General features: G+C 36.6%; 1 protein-coding gene across 1 annotated transcript in view; it reads left to right on the top strand.

Moving 5' to 3' along the window:
- Positions 1–4459: 4459 nt before the first annotated feature.
- LOC134308114 (potassium voltage-gated channel subfamily KQT member 4) overlaps positions 4460–20080 on the top strand; it is a 58692-nt gene continuing 43071 nt past the window's right edge. Inside the window, exon 1 of the mRNA XM_062990650.1 lies at positions 4460–4752. Coding sequence (XP_062846720.1) covers positions 4460–4752 — 293 coding nt within the window. The remainder of the gene's footprint in view (positions 4753–20080) is intronic.

Raw genomic sequence — 20080 nt, 5'->3', positions numbered from 1 at the left:
ATTTGTCATGTTTGCATTTGTAAGCAGTAAAGCTGAGGGTGGACTAGAAGGATTTTGCAGGTCTAGTAACTGGCAGAAAAGATGCCAGCCCAGATCTGTGTTTTCTTAGGCTTATAATACACTTCCTTTATTAGGTACATTGTTTCAACATTTTTATCATGTTCACCAGATACTTTCACATTTTTTGTATTTTATTAAGAACAATTAAATAGGGACCAGTGTACATTTAACAAATGTGATTAAGAAATTGCAGACTTCCTCCAATACACTGCAAATGTCATGAATGCCAAGAGATTATCAGAATAAGCTAATTCACAAAATTAATGCATGAATTTGAGTCATGATACACTCCCTTCCTTTTTAAAATGGTTATGTGTTTAGCATAATGTTTAAATTCTTTTATTTTTGAGGATGCATTGACATTCCCTTAATTTCTTTAGAGAATATAAAGGCATATAACATATAAGCTAAATTTAATATTTTTGTACTACTGTTAAATGTTTTTGTTTAAGTTCTTAGATTAGAAATGTGATTTGTTTAAATAACCTGAATGTTTTCTTCAATGACTTCTTAATTACAAACACTACACACTGCACTGTAATATTTCCAAACAGCTGACATTCTGGCACAGGTGTAGCAAGTGCACTAACGTGATAAATCAGTTGACTGCCAGTTGTGTTTGTGGAGTAACATTCTGCCAATTGAATTGATTATGCACCCCTAATGCAGAGAGCATTAGCATGTACTGATTTACAACCCTGTTTTATTTACAGTATTCAGGTTATTGCCCTGCACATCTCCAGCACCTGTTCAAGTGGGAAAGTCTTACATTGATATAAACAACTTGTATTTATTTTACTCACAGTTCAAATGTTTTAGACACACAGATTTTTTAACCTAAAACATGACATTTTATATATTAAATAATGAAGAGTTTGAAGTGGCCGTTTAATAAAATAATGTAATATTGGAATAATTAGTGGTTCTGTCTGTTTTTGTCTCTTATAAAATAATAAAAACATTCAGCAACATTGTTCTCACTTCTTTGAATGTTTATTAAATCATGTTAAAACTTTTTTTTTTTTCATTTTACAAACTCTAGCCTGCATATTTAATTATGTTTAGATATTTTAGTAACCTGTCCTAGTTGTTTTCTTTTCTTTGCCAAAACACTCGGGTGACCAGATGTAATGCAGGAAAAACTGTCTTAAAATCAAAATAGTGCTATGACGTATTACAACTTCATTTTCGACATATTATGACTTTATTCTTGAAGTATTACCACTTTAATCTTAAAATATTACATATTAATTATCAATGTATTTTGACTTTATTTTTAAAATATTACAACATTATTCTTGAAATATTACAAATGTGTTCTTAAAATGTAAATAGTTTGACTTGTTCTTGATGTATTATGACTTTATTTAAAAAAAATTATGACTTTATTCTTGAAATATTGACTTTATTCCTGAAAAATTATGACTATTCTTGAAATATTATGACTTTATTTTTTAAATATTATGACTGTATTCTTGATGTATTACGACTTTATTCTTGAAATATTATGACTTTATTCTTGAAAAATTATGACTGTATTCTTGATGTACTGTAGTACGACTGTATTCTTGAAATATTATGACTGTATTCTTGATGTATTATGACTTTATTTAAAAAAATTATGACTTTATTCTTGAAATATTATGACTTTATTCTTGAAAAATTATGACTGTATTCTTGATGTATTATGACTGTATTCTTGAAATATTATGACTGTATTCTTGATGTATTATTACTTTATTTTTTTAAATTATGACTGTATTCTTGAAACATTATGACTTTATTCTTGAAATATTGACTTTATTCTTGAAAAATTATGACTGTATTCTTGAAATATTATGACTTTATTCTTGTAAAATTATGACTGTATTCTTGATGGATTATGACTTTATTCTAGAAATATTATGACTATGCTTGAAATATTACGACTTTATTCTAGAAATTTTATGACTTTATTCTTGTAAAATTATGACTGTATTCTTGATGTATTACGACTTTATTCTAGAAATATTATGACTTTATTCTTGAAATATTACGACTTTATTCTAGAAATATTATGACTGTATTCTTGATGTACAGTATTATGACTGTATTCTTGAAATATTTTGACTTTATTTTTTAAATATTATGACTTTATTCTTGAAATATTATGACTGTATTCTTGAAATATTATGACTGTATTGTTGAAGTATTTTGACTTTATTCTTGAAATATAATGACTGTTCTTGAAATATTATGACTATATTCTTGAAGTATTTTGACTTTGTTCTTGAAATATTTTGACTTTATTCTTGAAATATTATGACTGTATTCTTGAAATATTATAACTTTGTTCTTGAAATATTATGACTGTATTCTTGAAATATTATGACTGTATTCTTGAAGTATTTTGACTTTGTTCTTGAAATATTTTGACTTTATTCTTGAAATATTATGACTGTATTCTTGAAATATTATGACTGTATTCTTTTTTTTCTTTCTTTTTTTAATGCATTTTCCTCTCGATTTGGCGCACTCAATTTTGTCTTCCGCTGCTACCAGAGATACCAGACTGCATCCGAGGAGAGCACGTCGCTGTACACGCCTCTTCTGATACGTGCACAGCCCTCCTCTTCTCGCCCCTGCTTTCTGCACAGGCGTCTCTTCCGCCAATCAGGGTCCTTACACAGCGTATGAAGACCCACCCACCCACACATAGTCCGGCCCCCACCCTGCAGATACGGTGGCCAATTAGTATCTGCTGCAGGCACTGCCAATTATGCCCGCTAGATGGCGCCCAGCCGACCGGAGGCAACACCGAGTTTCGAACCGAGGAGTTCAGAAACTCTGTGCTGGTGTGCTAGCGGAATATCCCGCTGCGCCACCTAAGCGCCTATGACTGTATTCTTGAAATATTATGACTGTATTCTTGAAGTATTTTGACTTTGTTCTTGAAATATTATGACTTTATTCTTGAAATGTTATGACTGTATTCTTGATGTTTTTATGACTTTATTCTTGAAATATTATGACTGTATTCTTGAAATATTATGACTTTGTTCTTGAAATATTATGACTGTATTCTTGAAATATTATGACTGTATTCTTGAAGTATTTTGACTTTGTTCTTGAAATATTGACTGTATTCTTGAAGTATTTTGACTTTGTTCTTGAAATATTGACTGTATTCTTGAAATATTATGACTGTATTCTTGATGTATTATGACTTTATTCTTAAAATATTATGACTTTATTCTTGAAAAATTGTGACTGTATTCTTGATGTATTACAACTTTATTTCTAAAATATTTTGACTTTATTCTCAAAGTATTGCAACTTTATTCTTGAAATATTACAACTTACTTCTCGACCTATTACTACTTCATTCTTGAAATATTTATACTTTATTTTTGAGATGTAAATAGTCCCACTTTGTTCTTGAAATATTATGACCTTATTATCAAAGTAAAATAAAATAATAATAAAAAAACAATTGCCCTAATACACTGCTGTAGTTGTGGATTAGAAGCAGGAAAGTGGAAAATATAGATTCTCAGCACGGCCATCTTTAATCCCATGGCGACAGACAGACAGACTGAAGGGGTTGTTTGATTATAACCAAAGACGCCTGTCCAAGGCGGCAGTCCATTACACTCTCAATCTCTTTTTGAGCTTCTTTAAGTGAAGTCTAAGCTACTTTCAAACAAGTTTGAGACTTAAGTGTAGATTAGAAGCAGTAAACAGTGAGACTAGGGTACTTGCTGTGCTGTTGTGTCTCTCTGCTTGTTTGTTGCTGCTGTGTTGTACATGCACACGCGCGCGAGCAGAAGTGAGCGGATGTTTGTGCGCAGACTCAGTGCGCGTCTCTCTGATTCTCGTAAGAGTGTGTAGGAACCCAGGAGCGGCGCTGCCTTTGAATTTGATTCACTGCTCTGCACCGCTGCGCATTAAACTAGAGGACTAGAGCGCAGATGGTTTACATGTAGCATGGACTCTCTTCCGTTATCCGTATTTAGTTAGTGATGCATGTGCTCATGACGCTGGACGCTGCTAACAAACTTTTCAGTAGGTGAAAGTGTTTGCGTTTTGAGTGAGTGCTCCATGCGCTTTAAGATGACTTTCTTTACTAGTCTGAAGTGTTTTAACCGTGTGGATAAAGAAATGTTAGCAGAAAGACCGCTGACCTAGAACTAATAAACAGAAGGATGTGAACGCGCGTGAATTCGCTCAGCTCCACATGATCAGCTTTTACATTCTGTAGGACTTCTGTCAGTTAACTTCTCAGCCGCTTTAACATGCTTTTAAATATATGTTTCTAATTTAATACAAATGCACTGAGAGTATTACCGACCCGCATGGCGCGTGTGTAGGCTATATGACTCGGATTGAGATCGAGTATTAGTGTCCGCTGTGCAGAGGCATGCTGTCCAGCCCGTCTAATAACGGCGGGGTGAGGATGCTGGTGCCCCCGGCGGGCTCAGACGACAGACGGGTTGAATTCGTGGCGCTGGCCGCTGTGCGCACGGAGCCTCCCAGTCCAGAGCGCGCACAACCCTCTCAGCGCACGGGGCTGCTGGGTACCCCGCTGTCCGCACCATCCGGGCGACGCACCGCCACCTCCGCCTCCAACAAGCGCTACCGCAAAATACAAAACTTCCTCTACAACGTGCTGGAGAGACCGAGAGGATGCGCGTTCATCTACCACGCGTTCATGTAAGTCCTTCTTACTCATTCATTCATAAACTAAGCTACAGTTTGCATTGGCACAGTCTGTCAGTCCTGCTGCACCTGGACTGTGAGAGTTCTTACAATGTCTCATGTAACCGTGCTGATTAATAGCATCACTGGATACAATAATGTGTAGGATGCATTTTGCACTGGCAGCAAAGCAAAAAAGCTGTTAGACTAAATTGTACACCTGCTGAGCTCTCACCTGGAAGCACTGACACTTTTGGAATGGAAATGTCCCAGAGATCAACTGCACTATTTAAGCAGAAGGGTTCTGACAGACCATTAATTCATATTTAAAAAAGCTAATTAAGTTTCTACCCACCAGGGTTATTATAGCTTCTGCATTTAATTAGTTTTTAATTTGCTTTTCACGTTGTTTACAACTGTTTAGTTCTTCACTCCACCGCTTTATCCTGGTCAGGGTCATGGTGGAATGAGTGCAAGGCAGGATTATGACCTGGACAGGGTCTCAGTCACTCACTCACATACTCGGGACAGTTAAAAGTCACCAGTCCATGTTTTGAGAGCACAGGGAAAGCCAGAGTACACAGAGGAAACCCATCCAGACACGAGGTCAACATGCCAGACTTCACAAACACAGTGACTGAAATAATGTGTGGCACCAATGACTTTCTATATATATATATATATATATATATATATATATATATATATATATATATATATACTGTATATATATAATACACATACACTCCATACAGACCAGTTAATAATAATTTAAATAATAAAACATTTACCCAAAGTTTATACAATGTTAAAGGATTCCCAGCAAATATCTGTGTTAAACAGACCACAAATACAAAAAGGTTTAGTTTGAATATTTGAAAAACAATATCAAACTATGATGCCATGTGATTTTATTAAGGCAATGCACATAATTTAAAGTTGTGGAATCTAGTGATTAATTGTGGTCATATTAAATTATCATAAATAACCACAATTAGAAGATGATGCAGTAATTATTACAAGAATTTGTTTTTGCATTAGTGCAAGTGGTATAGTGGAGAGGTTAACTGTAACTGCAAGGGTAGAGTAAAATATATCATATAAACCAAACTATTTACACTGCATTACTTATGCAAAAGGCAGTTATTATATCGTCCATTAATAATTAATAGCATATGGAAATATTATTAATCAATTCGTTGTCAATTTGACCACCACAAGGAAACCCACACAGACACAGGGTGAACATGCAAAATCCACACAGAAAGGACACTGGCCTCTCGGCTGGGGAATCGAACCCAGGCTCTTTCTGCTGTGAGGCGACAGAGCTACCCACTGTGTCACTGTGCCGCTCTAAAAATATTAACAGTTTTTAAATCAGCAATTGTATTTGCAGGTTGGTTACTTTTATAGTGCACTGCAGATATTGTGGATGCCACACAGCACCGTGAAGTCACACATCTGGGTCAAACCTGCCCACATATCATTGTCTGTACAGAGTTTGTCAGGTTCTCTCTGTTTCTTCTGGGTTCTCTGGTTTTCTTTTACTTTCCAAAGTACACAGGATTCAGGTTCCACATTATGCCTATTATACTTTACAGTTTGCTATTGTTATCAGATTCTTAAAACATTAATATTAGAGTTGGATTAGAAGTGGGAAATGGGATCACAGCATTTTTGTCCTGCAAGATAAATTAAGAAAATCTTAGTAAGCATGTTTACAAAATGTATACTTAGTTCTGTATTCTCAGTATAATGAGAGGTACGTTTTCGAGGTCTTAGTAAAATGCTGAGGTTGGCAAACTCTACAGTCAAGTGTCTTCACCTAACTGTTCTTTTATCCACTTGGTGGTTTTGGCTGTATATCAGTCAGCAGTTATGCTGCATTTCTCTGGTCTATTAAGATCATGTCCGCTTATGGTTAAGAGCATATCAATCCTGGGTGATATAAACAGACTGATGGGTGGCAAGCACATGAGGCTGAGTGCACATCTTCTCTTGTGCAGAAATGAAAATTTAGATTCAAGGATCTACTCCAGGCTTTACTGTTTTTAAAAGCAGGAAACAGTGGGCATATACAAACCCCATTTCCAGAGAAGCTGGGACATTAAAAAATGCAGTGAAAACAGAATCTGTGATTTGATAATGATCTTGAATTCTTATTTAACTGACAAAAGTAGAAAGGAAATATTTCTAACATTACACTTTCATTGTACTTTGTAAACACATTTAGAATTTGATGCCTGTAACATACTTTAAAATTTGGAAAGAGGCAAAATAAGTGTGAAAAGTTATTAAAGGTACAGTATTTTGAAACATTCCACAATAAGCAGATGAATTGGTAACTGGTGAGGGAATCATTATATAAAAGGCTATAAAAAGAGAATCCACCAAAAGCTTAGCCTGTACAAGCAATGATGGGTCACACACACACACACAAACACACTTTTCCCTACAATTTTTAGTAGCTCCAATTGGCCTGACTACACGTCTTTAGACTTGTGGGAGAAAACTGTAGTTCTCAGAGGAAACCCACATGGACAAAGGGAACATGCAAATTTCACACAGAAAGGACCAGCCCGCGGAATCGGACCTAGGCCCTTCTTGCTGTGAGGCGACAGCGTTACCCTCTGTGCCACTGTGCCGCTCCACTAACAACGTAAAAAACTCAAATCTTTAATTAAGTAAATCAATGTATAGATAATGAAAAACATTTATCTTGAAAAAAACCCACAATTTTAGGCACTTTTTTATTTTGTAGTTTTCCAGCATAACATCACTGAGAATGGTATATATAAAGCAATACAGAAAATCTCCTGATCTTCCAGGCACCTAGGTCCTTTCCTGTGTATTCTTTATGTTTTATTGGGGTTTAGGTCAGTGGAATGGTATGACAATGGCAAAAGTTTATTCCTGTGGTCATCCTATTTTCTTTTGAATTTGGACATGTGTTTTGGATTTATGCCTTGTTAGAAGATTTAATCAGCCAAATTTTCCCTTTTGGCAGTAAGCGACAGCTGCTTTGAGTAGTTGTAGTTGGCATCTAATTGAAGATTTGGAGACTTGGTGATGTCAAATCCTAATCTTTGGCAAATCTCCAAAGGTGATCATGACTTTCAGAGAAAAAAGTGTTACCATCATCCCCACAATGCACAGGAGCAAAATTACATATGTTCTGTTCCAGGCTGTTGTAAACTTTAGTTGTTCCAGTTGTAAACTTCTTTGTTTCTTACACTAACATTGGATATAAACATTTTCAAGTGTGTCACCTCATATTTATACTCCAGTAACACCGTAAGTCATGAATGACTGTTTGAATGCATTTGTAAACATTTAGGTAAATTCAAAAAGCAAAAATAAATGGGAACATCCTTGAAATACCAGGGGTACCAAAGTTCAGTATCAGTGTTTTACAGACGCCCTGATCTCACTGAAATTATTATTTTAAATTTAAGTGGGAAACATCCAGTTACCTACGAGGATTGGTCATGCTTAGCATCTCAGAGTTAAACCGATCAATTAAAAAATATTACAGTGATCACAGAGTTACTGAAATTTGCTCTTGGTGTCTACAGGCAGTGATAATTCAGTTCAATCGGTTCTATTTACATCTGCCATTAGTCACAGCGGGTTGTCTGCAGTGCGATTGTTGTTCAAACTTTAATTACGATCAGCCCCATCAAATGGTCTTGCCAGTTATCCACGACCAGAAAGGATGCAGTCTGCACTGCCTCACCTACTGGAGTTTAAACAAACCTTGCTGTCTGTCACCATCTGTTTATATTCAAAAGAAACCTAAGAGCGGACGGCATTCTCTTGTTCTTTCTCTCACCCTCTTTGTCTTTCTGATGAAATGGTGTTACAGTACGTGTTACAGTGTGTGAGCCATGAAAATCCATTGATAGCACTGCTCATTACGCATACACAGACAGGTGTTAGATTAAAGGATAAACAACATGACGTGTCTTAGTAAGGCATTGGGTCTCCACATGCTGCCAGAACAGCTTTGGTGTTCCCTGGCATCTCTCTCTCTCTGGAACTGTACTGGAATGATGGAACATAATTCTTTGGAACTGTATTGGAATGATGGAACAGAATTCTTTAAAGTGATTCCATATTGTTGTTTTAATTATTATAGTGTAAAGAGCTGTCAGACATGATGGTCCGAAATCTTCCATAGTTATTCAGTTGTTTGATGCCTGTGAAGGCTGTAGCATATCCTTTACATAGCTTTCATATTTATCAAACCCATTGTGCCCTGTGGATGGGGCCAGTATTATTCTGAACTATGTTTCTGTCTGACGCTTAACTTTTCCTCACCTCAGTAGACCAGTGCCTATTGGAACCACCGAACACTTACACGTATCTTTATAATTATATAATGGAGTCATGTGGGGTTATGTTTATTTAAAATCAAGGAAGTCTGGGCCTGGTACAGAACATAGGATACAGAACAGGATATTAATTGCTTAATTTAGCATCCTGTACATATGTCTGGAAGCATCTGCTCTTATTATGATCCTCCAGTCAAAAATAAATTTTTCGTTACCTGTCTGTATATCTTGCTGTGTTTACAGTGTTTACTGTTTCTGAGTTTACATAAATCTTAATTAAACCTAAACATTGAAAGCAACTACAAAAGTGCTCTAGAACTTTTTCCCCCCGTCTGATCCGATATTTAGGCAAGGCACCAATTGTAATAATAATCTAGAAAGCAAATCTTAAATGATGCTTTTGGAGACTCGGGTGACACAGCGGGCTAGTACACCGCTGCAAAGTGTTTCAGACTTGTGAGTTTGAATCACAGCAGAGCCACAAACCTGGCCAGTTGTCCACACAAACACAGTTGATCTGTTTGCAAGGTGGAACACTGGAAGGTGATAAGCGGCCGCAGATTGGACATATGTTGGAGGAGGTGTGTGGTGATACGGCACTCGTTGATCAGATTGGGAGTTGGAATTGGAATTGAAAACTACTAGACTGGAAGATCAAAGAGGAAAAATCCAGTCATGGTCAGCCATTGTTTCTAACAAACAGTATTAGTATTAATGACAACGAGCCAAGCTTGACTGTAGCATTGTACTAGTTTAAAGAATTTGACAGGATTACCTCTCCAAGATCCCCTGTACCCTACCTTTCCCAGCACCAAGACGTAAACCACCTAAACACAGTTTTTAGAAGTATAGGGTAATGTTGGGCCTTTAAACAGACCCTTAACTCTAAACTGCTTGAATTGAATTAGGTTAATTGTAAGTCGCTTTGGTGTCTGCTACATGCCATATATGTAAAGTAAGTGCATAAATGTACCAGGGCTGTTTTGCTCCGTTTTATCAGGTAGGGATTATGTGTTAAAGGGATTTCATAATTAGCAGTTTTTTTCCTCTCTGATAGGTGTTTAAATGTGGTCTATGTTTAAGTCATTTACCATTTTTACATTACATTGTTGGCATTTAGCAGATGCTGTCATCCAAAGTGACTTACAATTATGACTGTATGCAGTTCATAGCGCACTTAATAAAATGCTTTTTTTTAATGGGCAAAAATGAAAGTGATGTTGGCTGCTTGGAATAAGTCTGTAATGCAGAATAATTTACTGTTCACCAATTATCATTAAACACGGCTTGTTTTATAAAAAAATTTAAGTGTTTTGAAACTAATTCTATAAACCTAGTTTTAAGATTTCACTGAATCCTGGGAAATCAGTGTGAAAGGGTGCAACCCAGTAGTGTCATGTAAAGTCCACATGCAAATTTTGCAAAATCAGGTAATTACTGGCATTAATAACACAGTAATTAAACTTTTTAAGTCTAAAGTGGCTTTATAGGGGGTCAATGAGTAACCATCTAGCCAAGATCTTATTAGCACAAAGTATGTCTTAGCTTAAATGGTTTGAATTAGCTCCTTAAATGTAAACTGTTATTAGTGGGGTGGAGTGGAGCTCAGCTGTTGTACAAAAAACTCATCTATATTAAGCTTGTCCTTCAAATGACTTGACTCAACACTCCACAGGACATGTTCTCACTGCTCACTTTTTTGTTTAGACAGAAATTAACCACATATAATCCTATGGCTAACCTTGCAACTCTACACAAGGTTTGAACTGAAATGTTGTCACCATTTGGTAGCTTAAAAAGTAAGCACTTATGTATATAGAGGACATTTTACAGTGTAGAATACACAAAATGTAAAATACACAAATTTGTAAAATAGGCAAACAACAATAGGGTCTTCCCCTCACACCACGTATAGAAAAAACATGTGGTGATTTCATCTGACCCTTAACACACACTGTCATGTTCTGTTCTTAGTTTGTATCTCAAACATAACAGTAAGCTATTAAAGGGTGGTGGTGCTTAGCAGTTTGAGCTTGAACAACTGTTCCACATGGGAACATGCTTTGAGAGAGATTGTTTTTCATCTCAAGTGGAAAAGCATTTTATGAATGTAACTATTTTATGTGTGAAGACTAGCACTTGTGTATCTTTTACACTTCTCTATGTAACAGACAGGGTTAAAGAAGTATATGACACAATTCAGATGACATTTTAAATGCGCTTACGACACCACCAAATGAATCTAATAATTTGTTGGAGGATGTATATACATTATATGCACAAAAGTATTCGGACACCTACACATCACACCTACAGGAGCTTTTATGACATCCTATTTTAAATCCATAGGCATTCGTGGTATTGGTCCCCCTTTGCAGCTATAACAGCTTGCGCTCTCTTAGGAAGGCTTTCTACAAGATTGTGGGGTGTGTCTGTGAAAATGTTTGTCCATTCATGCAGAACAGCATTTGTGAGGTCAGACACTACAGTTGGATGAGAGGAATTTACAGCTTGGCAATCTCCATTCCAGGTCATCCCAAAAGTGTTTCATTGGGTTAAGGTCAGGGCTCTGTGCAGGCCAGTCAAGTTCTTCCATACCAGACGTACCTAATCCTGGCTTTATGAACCTTATTGTGTGCACTGGGTCACAGTTATGCTAGAACAGAAAAGGGCCTTCCCTAAATTTTTCCCCCCAGTTGAAAGCATACAATTGTGTATACAAAATGTATTGGTATACTGAAGCATTAAGATTTCCCTTTACTGGAACTAAGGGGCCTAAGGCAACCCCTGAAAAACAACCCCATAGCATAATCCCTCCTTCACCAGACTTCACAGTTGGCACAATGCAGTAAGACAGATAACATTCTCCTGCCATTCGCCAAACTCAGAATCATTTATCAGACTGCCACATAGATAAGTGTGATACGTCACTCCACAGAACTTGTATTCACTGCTCCAGAGTCCAGTGGTGATGTGCTTTACGACTCCATCTGACGCTTGGCATTGTGCTTGTTGATGGAAATCGTGCATGCTGCTACTTGACAATGGAAACCCATGCCATGAAGCACCCGGTGTATTGTATTTGTGCTAATGTTAATGCCAGAGCAGGTTTGGAACTTTGTGGTTATTGAGTCAGCAGAGCTTTGGTGACTTTTATGCACTATGCGCCTCAGCACTCAGTGACTGAGTAGCTGCGATTCCTAAATGCATCCAGTTTTCATTAATACTTACAGTTGATCATGGAATATCTAGGAGAAAATGAACAGAAACCATTAAAAATCTTTAGACTATTGTAAATAACTAGTAAAAAGAGTTCTTAATCTCACAACAAAAATAAAAAAAACCAAACCTTTAATTGAAGTATTGATTTATTACTAGAAAAATAAATCAAGAAGTAATTATTACCACATGTAACACAATTATTGGCACCTAGGCATTTAAAACTTTGTACAACCTCCATTTGCCAATAAAACAGCACTTACTCTTTTCCCATGACATCTTGTAAAGTTGGAGAACACAAAGCAGGGAATTTAAGACCATTCCTCTTTAAAGAATCTCTCCAGGTTGTCCAGGGTTTTGGCTCATCACTTGTGCATTTTTATCTTTAGCTCACCTCACAGGTTTCCTGTAAGGTTTAGATCAGGGGACTGAAAGGCCACGGCAGAAGGTTGTTTTTGTGTTGATCTAAAGATGTGTTTTGAATCATTTTCCTGCTGGACGATCCAGTGATAACCCATTTTTGACAGAGGCGGACAGATTTGGTATTTCATGGAATCCATGATGCAATTTACCCTAACAAGGTTCTCAGGAAAACAGCCCTATACAATCACAGACCTTCCACCATACTTAACAGTGGTCAGCAGGTGCTTTTCAGTGCAGTCAATTGTCTTTTTAAAAAGCAACTTAAGTCCTCGTTCAGGCAAGTTTGTCACAATTCCAGTTGACTGGGACATTTTATTTAATGACCTTATTTTTAATATGTGCATTTTAGGGCAGTAGCTATTTTTACAGCCATTTTCTGACTAGTCAATCATTTTTATGTAATATATGTAAACTCCTGGCCATAACATTCTTCATATATTTTCATTTATTTTCCTTCATTTCATTCCTAAACTTGACAGTTGACCAGAATTATGTTTATTGTTTAAAATGTTTCATATCACCCGAATTTAAATTAATACATAAAATTAAATGTGTGCTCCCTTAGCATAAACACAGCCTCATACAAAGAGACAATGTATGTATAAGTGAAGGCTTAGTGATTGCTGTGCTGTTGTGCTCTTTAATAATGCATTGTTTGTGCTTTTAAAGACATTACTCAGCAGTCATGAATTTGATCGGCAAAGGACCCTCTTCTTTTGGGAAGGTCATTGATTTTTCTATGTGGTGGCAAGTGCCCCATCTAGACCGCCCTGAGCTTGTTATTACCCAGCGATATGAGAAACGTACAACTGTAGTCAGAGGATAAGTGCATAACAGACTTAATTACAGTACTGAAAAAATTCTGATCATATTGTCAATTTATCTCCCACAGATTTGGCTCTGCACTATATTATAGTGCTATCTGCTCATATTGACCAGTTAATAGTGTTTTAAATAGACAGACCTGTATATTTACTTACACAGTAGTGATTTTTAATTGAGCTTTTTAGCCACAATACAGAACCATGAAAGAAGGGAATACTAAATAAGTCTCATATAAGAAGTAATATATTGGCTTGTATGTGGCATCATGTTTTTTGTCAGTGTTTACTCTGGGTACTTGTTTTTATCTAACCTTTCAAAAATGTGCAAACGTTGGAGAGGCAGTGTAAGATGTAAATAAGTAAGTGAATGTGTGGTACTCTTAAGACTGAAAGGCACCTTTTCCAATGCTTAATCCCTAAACTCTCCCCATATGTAACATGCCCACCTGCCAGCATTGGGCAACTTTTGCTAATACATTCTTTAGTATGTTTTGCCACTTGACTTACCATTTAACCTTCAATAATCCAGTAAAATGAGAGCAGTTGAGATGGATTGTGTTTATGAAGGCATCATCTTAAATCCTCATTATTTATACATAGAGAAAGAGATGGACCGCCACTCCTGCACTACAGCTCTTATCCACACAGGAAGAAATGATAAACCTTGTCAGATACAGGAATGGTCCAGACCATGCTAATGAGCCATGAATGCCATGCTGGTCTAATGAGAGGGGAAAATCTCAGGTCAGTGGAGCGGAAATTGTCTGTAATAATAATAATAATGCTCCAAGCAAGTGTGCTTACTCTGTGGCTCTCACGCCCGGACCATGACTCCATCTTAGTCACCTGAACAAAGAGGTTTATTTTGCAGAAGGGCTTAATGGGTCTGAACTGCCTATGAACTGGCACAATTTTTACTCTGATTTACCAAGGGAAAATCAAATACCACCTTCTATAAGAGTATTATTTAGTATTTTTTTAGTCCTAAATAGCATTGTGGGTAATTTCTGGCTCTTGATGTTTTTGTGGTCTGAGCAGGCATTTAAATTTGTGTTTATTGATGACTAAATAGAGAGAAATGCATCGTAAAGGGAGATCAGGCGGAAATAAAACACTTTCTGCACTTCATCTTTGTTTAACCTGCAGCCCAGCTTGTTTTATTGCTCACAGCAGTTGAGTGTGTAAATTATGATCCATTATGAAGACCCTTATTTGATTATCATTCTGCACGTCCTCGTCAGCTAAACTCTACTATTATCTCCTTTTCTCACATTGTTTTTAATTAAGCCTAAGTATGCACGATGCACTACACTCCAGTTTGTCTTGTCCTCAGCACCCATGTAGTTTTTTCATTTGATGTTGCTGATTGGTAAATACCTGAAAGAGGTGCATATGCCCTCAATCAGTGGCTTGAAGAAGCTAGTCCATTTTATACATACATCACATTCAACCACATCCATCCACAACAGCCATCAGTCAGGAAAGGTTTCATGTGTAGATCAGAATGTACTTTTATAAAGCCGCATGAGCATTATTATATTACTAGCATTGATTTTGGGTGGTGGCATAAGGAGTCATCCCATGATTATTGTATGAATATTTAAAAGTGAACATTCACAGTGGCTTGAAGGAGCTAGTTCATTTTTATTTGTAACAACATCTAACAACATCCATCCATAACAGCCTTCGGTCAGGAAAGGTTATCGTTTACGTGTAGGTCAGAAATTCCTTTTATAAAGCCATGTGAGCATTACATTTGCATTACATTACTGGCATTGATTTTGGGTGATGGCATAAAGAGTCATTTCATGGGTATTGCATGAATTGCATAAAGAGTGAACGTTTACTGTTGTACATTTACTATTGTGTTTTCGTTTACTGAAAACTAGTCTAGTTAAATTAATAGACAAATTAATTTCCAATTTCTTTACTGTTTTTTTGTCAGTATTTTATTATGCCATATTCTCTGTGCACAGTGATAAAGGTTAAGGATCTATGTTTTAAAAGACTATCCTTTTTTGGATGCCACATTGATGCCCTGCTGTAAGTTATGTCAAATCTAAGACCTGACGCATATAACACTGAAAAATGTAAAACTTGTATGTGTTGTGATGCAAACTTGGAAACAGATTTAAATATAGAATATTGTTTAAGAGTCCAGATTATAGCTTGCTTTTTGGAGGCATTAGCTAAAGGCTGAAGCTCACTGGAGTGAGTTAATTAAGGTGTTTGTTGAGAATAATTTCAGTCAGCACCTCTGTCTCCTGTTCACAGTAAATTTGACTCTTCATTTTGTATCATTAGTACAGCAGAGTTTAGGGAATCACATAGTTTAGGGAAGCAGGTGCCCCTTTTAAATCCATTTTCCCTTGAGACTTGCATCAAAAGCTTACAAGTAATTGAGCAAAAAATGTGATTATTGTCAGAGTAATGAGATTGCATTAACACAGCACAGATGGTCTAGAGGGATTACAGCTAACTAGCCCTGGAGCTGAGACTCTTTTGGGGAAAGAGCATTGCCTGGTACATGATCATGTGTAAGAGCTTATGCCTCTTCAACTCATAACACTTTTTTTTTATTCACTGCACTTTACAAAAGTATACTTACACAGTGCTGTAAAAAAGTAATGGCCCTCTTTCACATTGCTTTTGTAATTAAAGATAAAAAAAACTAAATAACTGAACACAATTTATAAAATAGGATTTCATTTATTTTTGAGACAATGGGTCTGTTTGAAAACCTAGTGAGCTGCCTTGCTGTCTACTGCCTACATAGGCAGCTGCCTAAGTAGAGAGGATACCGATACCCGTATATAACTATTGTGAAAGGTAATTAGCCACTTAACTGGTTACATCAACTAAACTGTTGGTATAGTTTGATTTTAGCATTTCATATCACTTTTCTCCAGCTGATTACATTTTTTTAGTTTAGTTTTTAGTTTTTGATTCAGTTTTTTACTTGATGTTTATTATTAGTATTATTGATTGGTTATATAGTTCTTTGTAACGTGTGTAGAAAAATTATGAGTTTGTATGCTTATCTCTGCTACATCAGTTATTAACATACAGAAGAGGGTAATAGTAGGTTGTTTGGGAGAGAGTCTGGATTAAGTAGTAACCAGAAGACACTATTGGCTTACATTTGCTCCATGCAGGAGATAGTAGGTAGGTAGACTTTAAGTTGCCTCTAGGTGTGCCTCATCGAAATTGGCGAATGAAAATAAATAAAGAAATTATTTTAATAATGTAGCAGTAAAAGGCTTTATATTAGAGCGGCACAGTGAAGCTGTTGGTAGTCATGTCACAGCACTAAGGATCTGGGTTTCAAATTCCGGCCTCCTGGCCAGGGTCCATTCTATATGAAGTTTGCATGTTCTCCTTCTGTTCGCGTAGGTTTTCTTTGGGTGCTTCGGTTTCCACCCACAAGTCCAAAGACATGCAGCCTGGCCAACTGGAGCTATTAAATTGCCCTAAGTATGAGTGAATGTCCTGTCTGGGGTGTTTCATGCCTTTCCAATGAATCAGAACCACCATGACCCTGACCAGAATAAGGCAATTGTAAAACAGACAATAAATGAATGAATGAATAAATGCTTTAGATTGAGTCTGTTCTATGTGTGTTCTTGTTCAAATCAGGTATATAAAACATTAATAGTTTTAGGGGTTTTAATTTAGGGATTTTAGTTTCTTTACTGATAATGTGAGCATTTACTGTTACCTTACGTACAATTAATTATATTAATTTTGCTTAATATATCCTGCCCCAAAAGAAAAATTATGAGAATAGTTTTTAAATGTTGAGAAAAGCTGAAATTTTAGTCCGGCACAACCACATAGACGGCTGTGATATCCTGGTAGGACCCTCAGTTGAATAATAGCTATTTAATAATATTAATTTAATAAAGTAACTCTGGAAGATAGTTCTGGTAGTAAGATGCAGTCAGACACAGGTGGAAAAATACTTAAGTTCAGTAGCGTGTTTTGTCAGCTGTTGGCAGACATTTACAGGAAGGCTTCAGTACGTCAGAGGGGCAGGTGTTTGAGTCCCCACAACTTACAGTCCTCTGTTGTCCCACTAAATATTGAAGGGAACACATCAACATTGGTCTGTATTACATGCCAAAACACTGTAGACCTTATTGTTTATTTGGAACGGCCTCCTGGCAACATTGTTCATCGTAGTTCTCCTATACAGAAATATACTCCCCTCTCTCTCTCTCTCTTTTACACACACACACACACACACACACACACACACACACACACACACAAATTAGATTATAAAAATAAACTTTTTAGCTGGTAGAATCTGCCTCACATTATTAAAAAGCATGACATCCACTTGGGGGTATTGTGGTAAGAAAAATATGGGTTACTGGGTGTATATAGAAAAAGAGGGATATATTTGAAGGAATACAGAAAGGTATAAGACAGAGGGTTGCCAGTAATGGAGAAAATAACTCGAGTCTCTTTATTTGTCCTTGTTGTACTGTTCAAGAGGTGAGGCGGCGGATTCATTTCTCCTTTCCAAGCAGAAATGTTTCCCTTTGGGACCGCCTGTCTGTCCCAAGATGCAGAGCAGCTGGTTTTAGGTTTCACGAATAATGAGAAACGTAAGCGGTTAGCTCAGTCATATAATCTCTTTGCATTCACACTGTTATTTTTAAAACTATACCTGTGTACGCGGTGCAGTTGCTTAGCTTGTAATAAATTATTTTTAGTATAAATTATTTATTGCAGTGGTAGCTCAGTAGTACTGCAGTAGTAATCAGAAGGATACAGTTCAAGCCCCACTACCGCCATGTTGCCACTGTTGGGCGCCTTAGTAAGCCCAATAACCCTTAATTGCTTGAATTGTATTTGGTCACTATTGTAAGTCAGTTTGGTCATCTGCTTGGGTGCACTCTGCCAGCTATTCAATACACCAGCAATGTACAACCTGAGCACCTACCAGAGAAACAAAATAGGAATAAATTACTTGAGATGCTGCCTCCCCACCAGTGGGAAAAGTCGAAACTGAAGGATACCTGTGACAGCTACAAAACCAAAAAGCTCCTTTTGTTTTTTGAATTCCCAGGAGTGGAAAAACGCTAGCAAGGAAGTTATTTTTCTTGATTTTTAAGTGTTGTATCCAGGTGCAGCTTTCTCACTCAAGCATAAAATCATCATTTCTAAAACTGAACTGGTGTCTCCACATAGCACAGTCACTTTATGTATTCAAATTCACCCATAATTTATTTTATAATTTATCTTGAAATCCATACTTTTAAATTGTACTGGTTATTGTGTAAATATCCATATGCTTATGTAAATACGTTTGCTTCTTCTTAAATATCCATATGCTTAAATATCCATATGCTTATGTAAATACTTTTGCTTCTTCTTTTTTATCTTTCGGAGAGTGTCAAACTAAATTTCGTTGTACGCAAGTATAATGACAATAAAGGTTCTTCTTCTTCTTCTTCCATCCAACCATGTCTCTTCTACCTACCAGGTCAACCTGAGCATGGCAGATGGGACATTACAATGAGTAAATGTTTATTATATGCAGGGGGGCAAAAGTCTAAGACCACTAGTGAACATGCTTTCTCGCCAGTGTATTACAGGGCAAACACACACACACACACTCATACCTCATTTTGTATCTCCAATTAACCTGACTACATGTCATTGGACTGTTGGAGGAAATTGGAGCACCTGGAGGAAACCCATGACAGAAAACATGCAAACTCTACACAGACCGCTTTACCTGTAAATACACCCTTGCTGTGAGGTGACGGTGCTACCCATTGAGCCACCATGCTGCCCTCTTTAGAAATTGATTTAATTGTTTTAATACATTTGCAGCAATTGTTTACCAATTATAAATATGGACAAACCGAATACTAAGAAATTCTGAAATTTATCTAAAATTCACTCACATTGTTATGCTGAAAGAAACAGTATATAAACATTTTCACTAGTGGTCTCAGACTTTCTGATTGCCAGTAGGTATAAGGGACTATGGGAATGGGAAGGATGTGGGGCCATGCAATAGACTGGTACCTGGTGGTTTTTGTGGCACAGGAGTCCATTACGCTTGTCCACTGGAACTTACTCTCTGGTCAAGGTGCAGGCATTAGCAGCGCACACACACACAGACACACACACACACACACACACACACACTTTAGCTATGTATATTTTAAAAGTAGAAATTCATGCTGTGTGTATGTTACCTAAAATGAATAAAACTTAACTTATTTTATCAGTATCTATGAAGTGCAGTGTTTGTAATATACTACTTAACACAAGTACATCTTGGAAGCATATTAATACAGCAGTTGAGTTTAATATTTGCTAATGTTTTCACGGTCACTCTTTTACGTTTCACGTTAATGTTTTGAATCATACATCTTGGCATTTGTTATACCTAGTAATGTATACACGATGCATTATGCTCTGCCAAGCACAAACTCTGTGGCTTTGTAAGTTTATTTTCAGTATTCTTTGAATTACCTGGGTCTTAGTTTCTCAACCCAAACCAGGCTACCCACACCCCAA

Source organism: Trichomycterus rosablanca, chromosome 2 (assembly GCF_030014385.1).
Source record: "Trichomycterus rosablanca isolate fTriRos1 chromosome 2, fTriRos1.hap1, whole genome shotgun sequence".
Taxonomy (NCBI): domain Eukaryota; kingdom Metazoa; phylum Chordata; class Actinopteri; order Siluriformes; family Trichomycteridae; genus Trichomycterus; species Trichomycterus rosablanca.
This window is presented reverse-complemented; position numbering and strand designations above follow the sequence as displayed.